At 43.1% G+C, this 5,757-nt stretch overlaps 1 protein-coding gene across 1 annotated transcript in view; it reads left to right on the top strand.

The window, feature by feature from the left end:
• The window catches only part of T265_15270 (hypothetical protein), a gene marked incomplete at both ends in the record, with an annotated part of 27,311 nt that overhangs the window by 20,429 nt on the left and 1,125 nt on the right, over positions 1-5,757 (top strand). Inside the window, one exon of the mRNA XM_009177354.1 lies at positions 1,388-1,572. Coding sequence (XP_009175618.1) covers positions 1,388-1,572 — 185 coding nt within the window. The remainder of the gene's footprint in view (positions 1-1,387; positions 1,573-5,757) is intronic.

Raw genomic sequence — 5,757 nt, 5'->3', positions numbered from 1 at the left:
AACCTTTCGACAATTCTTACGATTCACTATTCCAGGTAACGGAAAAGAACTTCTAACTCTGGTCTCTTTTTTTGCAATGCCCAAGAAGGTCTTGATGGTAGCGAACGGAGAAACGGTGATACGTATCGTGTGTCGTAGCTGGTTGGTGTTTTCTTTTCACAGAGTTCTGTGATGTATGATCTATCGTGGAGGAGAAAACGAGAAGGCGAGCGTTATGACAACCGAGAAGCCTGTGGCCGCCTATAAGAAACATGCTGGTTTCGGTAACAAATTTGTGATGAAATGTAACATTATTTTGGTAACAAATTTGTGATGAAATGTAACATTGGTCATCGTAGCATAGTTCACACTACTGCTGTCCGCCGCAGGATGCAAAAAAGAGCAGAATAATCGCTTTAAGTTCAATGACAAATGAACAAGAAGAAGGTTCAAAAAGCATGGCAAACTATGGTTAAGCCTTCTTTCAGGGAAGTCGGCGGCCAGTCGATACCTAACCTCGAAACATGGATTCGGCGTTCTAACAATGAGAGATATTTGTCCTGTTTTGCGTGGGATTCGCCACTGCTGGTCTAACGGTTAAGTATCTGACCACTGGCCGTGATTAGCGGGTTGAAAATTCTTGTATCTTGACCTGGGTAAGTTTATTAGTCCAAGTGTTGAGAGGCGTTGTTTGTGGATGGTACTATGTAGCCGATCCTCAGGGTCACTGTCAAAACAGTTACTGTTTGCTTGACAGAACACTTTTTACGCAAGTCAGGGAGCTGGTTTTCAGATCTGTCCACCCCTTAATCTACGAGTGGATGTGTAGATAATAAGAGAGAAGTGGGAAACAAAAACACGACGTGTGATTTCAAAACAGACAACAGTTACAACCCTAACTAGCTTTCGATAACTGGTGTCTGCTTTCTTTTTTTAAAGACAGCCAGATCCAGAAGCGTATGAAGGCAACTGTTTTAGGAGTCACGGTATCTGACAATATTTTGTTCAGGTTTTCTCACCATGCAGATTGACGCAGGCTTTTGGCTACATTTTGTCTGAAAATGATATTTTTGCCCCGTTTTTTGGATCGAAATCCAGCAAATGAAGTGACTACGTATTTACTGGGAAAGCAGATGAGAGCGACCCTGACGTTTTCTCGCCATTATCTTTAAAACATCTTGAATGAAACACCAGTGTTTTGGGTTCCCACAGTTTCATATTGGAATGGGGTCCCATCAATTTAGAAAAAAAAACAATGGAAATAAATGCGCGAAAGCTAGTTTAACCTTGCTTTAATATTCTAGAAATATTATGTTACATGCGACTTCCCCCCCCCCCAATTGCTCACACATTCTACCGATGAGTTCATCTGCAAATGCAGAATTTTCCGTACTGTTTGCACTTATAGATATTCGGTACCCACTTCCCTGCTGTAAGAGAAACAACATTGGACAAAGTGCTGACAGCTGCCCACAAGTGTTTAATAGTTCAAACAGTAATATTAGAGTTGGCTGCAAGTCGAGACTGTACAACAAAACAATACCATTGCTGAACTTTATAATTCTGGGTTCGTTTGGAGTTCTTGCGTTGGAGGTGAGTACATCTCAGCCGGTTCACGTGAGTAACAAGGCTTTTGTGCCGTGATTGAGTAATAGATGCGAGGCTTTTAACCTCTCACAGCCATATAATTATAAATATTTCTATACATTCATATACCGCAACCTGCTTATGAACTAAAGTGCCTAACACCTTGCACATGTCCGTAACAAGCCCTTTCACTACCGGACCATGAGATTCGAGTTTCCTACTTGGAACACAGGGGAGAACACGTCCTGCTTACTTAACGTTTAAAAGATTGCCGATCAGTGACACGCAAAGCCATTCCGGTCTGATACACCTACGTTACTAGGACTGTTCGGATCCACGTCACCCAAGATCCCTAAAACATAAGCTGCCAGACGATTCCGGGCCGAAGTTAACCGGCCCAGAAATGGCCTGCTGTTCACAACCTAACCTCGTTTATAAGGTGAAATATAAACTGCATGCCTCATGCTATGAAAGCGGTCCACAAGCTAGGATCGACTGGGTTTTAACATGTCTCAACTAACCGTGCTTGGTAGATGGAAAACAGACTTTTCTCCAACCCGACGGGGTGTTCCAGTATTAAAGTGTTTGGACAGTCGTTTGATCTCCCTCATCACTTGCCTTTCTCGTGTCTTGGTGTTGTATTTCGAGCAACTAAGTTGGATCCGAAAGCACAACAAAGCAGCTTAATTTAACTACATTTTATGATATCGGACCCTTACAAGTAGCTTCCAAGCACTAAAACCGTTGTACTTTTCGAGTTGCCTGAAGGAGCCTTTACGTGATATTTGGATATCTTATCATAGTGAAACAGGAAAAGTGAAACGTCGAGGTCTCTATCCTTCCCATCATCAGTACATTATATGAAATATTTGCCCAATTTCAAATGTCTTATTCATCAGTCAAATATGTCTTACTTGTCTTGTCTTAGTTGCCTCTGATAAAAAGGAAAAAAGGCCTTTTATCTTTTTTTAAAAGATATGAAGACATGAAAATTAGGAATGAAAATAGTCTATTTCCATTACCTATTATTTTTATTTATTTTTGAACAGCATGGTCACAGACACAAAAAGTAAATGCAAGCAACTGATGCGGAAGGGTTACAAGAGAATATTAGAGAAAAAGAGTGAAGTTTCACATTCGAGGGCGTGCCCTCAACAGTTTCAGTCAGATGAGATGAATCCCAATGTATTAATGAATGTTTGGCGTGGAAACACGCGCGTAAAGACCAACAACCGGAGAAAGAACAAACAGTGCTGAATGCTCTTCAAGGCGCGGTAAACGCTAGCACAGTCAAGACTCGCACATTAGTTCCAAACTGTCCGTCATACTGGCTTTGGTGTAAGGTTAAATGGCAAAAATGTACACTCAGCGCCATGCACCATGCATAAAAGTGCCGTAAGCGTGAAGAGAGCCCACACAAGTCGCTCACTGTGAACTTGGGAAGTTCCAGTCTACTAACAGCCTTGAAAATTGGGGAAAGCAGATCCCTCGATAAGAAGTGATCATTAGCTGGCGAACCAAAAAATTGACATCAAAACCGATTGCGTGTAGGGCTCATTATGGCGAGGGAATATTCATCAGCATCATAGTTGTGCTTCTTCTCATCCCACACAGCCACTCCGCGCCCATCCGAGATTATGTTGACATCTATTACAGTTGCTCCGAAAGGCGATTAGGTCAGGTTTGATGAAGGCCGTCGAAGTAGGTGCTGTCAACTCCTCGAAGACGGTGTATTTAAGGCGACGGAGACATCTTGCTAGTTCCCTTGTAACCTGGTTATGGCAAGCACATCCAGCATCATGTGTGATCCAGCAAGCCCAGCACCAACTCTCCGCTTGGCCACAGTTTCTGGCCAACATGACTATACCGAGCGCTTCTAACTCTCGTCCGAATCAGGTTGCATCGGATATTAACCAGCAGTAGGAAACATCTTGATGTATTCGTAGACACAGAATGAAAAATATTGACATTTCGACCGCTTTTGCATGCACGGTGCTCAGCCAGATAGTTCTCATCACAGAGGTCAAAGATTCAGTGAAATCATTGGCAACAGGGAAAATGCACTTCAGAGAGAAAAATTTGTAAAAAGTGCAGCGCTAATGAGCTTACCGTAGGTAAGCATGTGCGCAGTCACAATCATTTTGCGTGGCGTTGGAATATCAGATCTTGCACTCGTGGCCTGCGCCGTTGATGCAACATACCTGTCCCAAAAACCAACTAGTTTGTTTACCTCACCTTTTTATGGGGCGAGATGGACCAAGTGGTTAGAGCGCGGTTATACTGACCGGAAGGTCCGTGGTTCAAACCCGACCTCTGCTTCTCGACTTCCTTTATCTAGGCTTGGACGACCTGGCAGTATCCCAGCCCAGGTGCCTCCTCCGTGCGGCACGTCAGCTAGGCACCGAAAGAGCACCAAAGCTGAACGATTTTAATTGCCAAGACTAAGATATTTGACCAAGACGAATGGAAAACTGACGGACTGAAAAACTCCAACAGAACTGTTACATTTCGCCGACCACAAAAGCACTATTAACTTACTTTGTCCCTTGTAAAGTACCCATATCTGAGTAATGCGGTGTAATAATTTTGGGTGTAATTAGAGGGATGTTCCTTTGTGCCTGAGTCAACCCGGAACACAGAATTGCGCAACGCGGAGTCTGCAGAGACGGCTATAGAAACCATGTCAATTTCATTAAAGTCTGGTGCCAGGTCTACGTCTCTTGTGAACAAGAGGCCAACAAAAGGGAGGGACATGTACTTGTGATTGAGAAGAAGAAAACTACCAAGGTGTCGCAGAATCGAAAGGCGCATATCACCGAAGCACTCGTGGGCACCTTCACGGGCTGATTCACTGGTTTACCGTTTATCGTTTTGTAGTCAGTTTTGTGCCCCACTTTAGAAACGCTAATAAGTGACATTTTAGTAACCTAACGTAGGTGTTGCTTTATTTCATTTGACTTATGAATAGACTGTAAGTGTTCATACTGTTCCTGAACATAGTCAAGTAGTCGATTGCAGAACTTCCATATCTACGCCATCCTTTTTAAGACTGGATTTTCTTGAGAGCTCTAGATGAAATTTGGGTTACAATGGCTTGTGGTGAAATCAACTATGATTTTTTGCTGTTTCCAGCTATCATCTGACACGTAATCTAGCACTACACCGCGAAAAGAGTATAATTAGACCAAAAACATTTTGTAATCTGACAGATTTCATGACAGTTCTTCTAATATTCTCCGTTTATTCCCACAGCTTTTGTCGCTGTCCATTACAGTGGTCAATTTCTGCTGCGAAGGAATATGAAAAACGTGTGTGCAGGACTGAATATCTGACAATATCATCATTCTGCCTCACCCCGCACTTGCTTCGTATGCGTAGAAACTGAATTTCATGGATATAGCTTCATCTGACTTACAGCAATTCGGACACTTTGTGGAAAGTAGAAAGTTATTATTCGGTTTCCAAAACCTTATCTTTTGATTTCCGAACGTTTCCTGGTCCTGCAGACTAAAATATGCGTTATAAGTGCGGATTCAGACAGTGTGGCTGCGAGTGATTGTGGAGGGTGGTACTTGTCGAGCTTCACGTCATTATCCTCATCAGTATCAGTTGTAAAAAGTGCGTACTTGTCCTACAGGGGTTGTAGTTGCCACAGTTTCGTTCACCGATGATTTGAGGGGGTTGGGTAAATTGGTGCGTACATACGGCACTGTCGGTAGACTGTTGAGTGGAGGGAATGGGAAGGGAGCTATGCATTGAAGGCAATAGTTCGGATACATGAGCGCCATTGACGGCGCAACTTGGCCATGTCTGACAATGTCTCTAACCATTGATGTCGCCCGTCCTCATCACCGCAGCATTGGGTGGGTTATGAATGTGCTGAGCAATTAATGTTCTTAAACGATATCTCTTAAATATTCCTTGTCAGATGGAGATGTCGGTAGTAGCGTTAGTGGAAATCACGCGTGCCCTTTGTTCCTACAACATAGGTTGGATTAAAGTGTACATCGAAATATCAAGAAGCCTTCTTTATCGAGTTGATTTCGTCCTGGTTGCCTGCTCTCTCACTCTCTGTTCATTTCTGGTCTTGATGTTATGGTGGAGAGACCCCAAACGTCCACGAACTATGTCTAGACAGAGATCAGTGAACTGGGACTATGCGCAGAGGTCTGCGCAAACTCATTTTATTTC

The sequence above is a fragment of the Opisthorchis viverrini genome (genome assembly GCF_000715545.1).
Source record: "Opisthorchis viverrini unplaced genomic scaffold opera_v5_413, whole genome shotgun sequence".
NCBI lineage: Eukaryota > Metazoa > Platyhelminthes > Trematoda > Opisthorchiida > Opisthorchiidae > Opisthorchis > Opisthorchis viverrini.
This window is presented reverse-complemented; position numbering and strand designations above follow the sequence as displayed.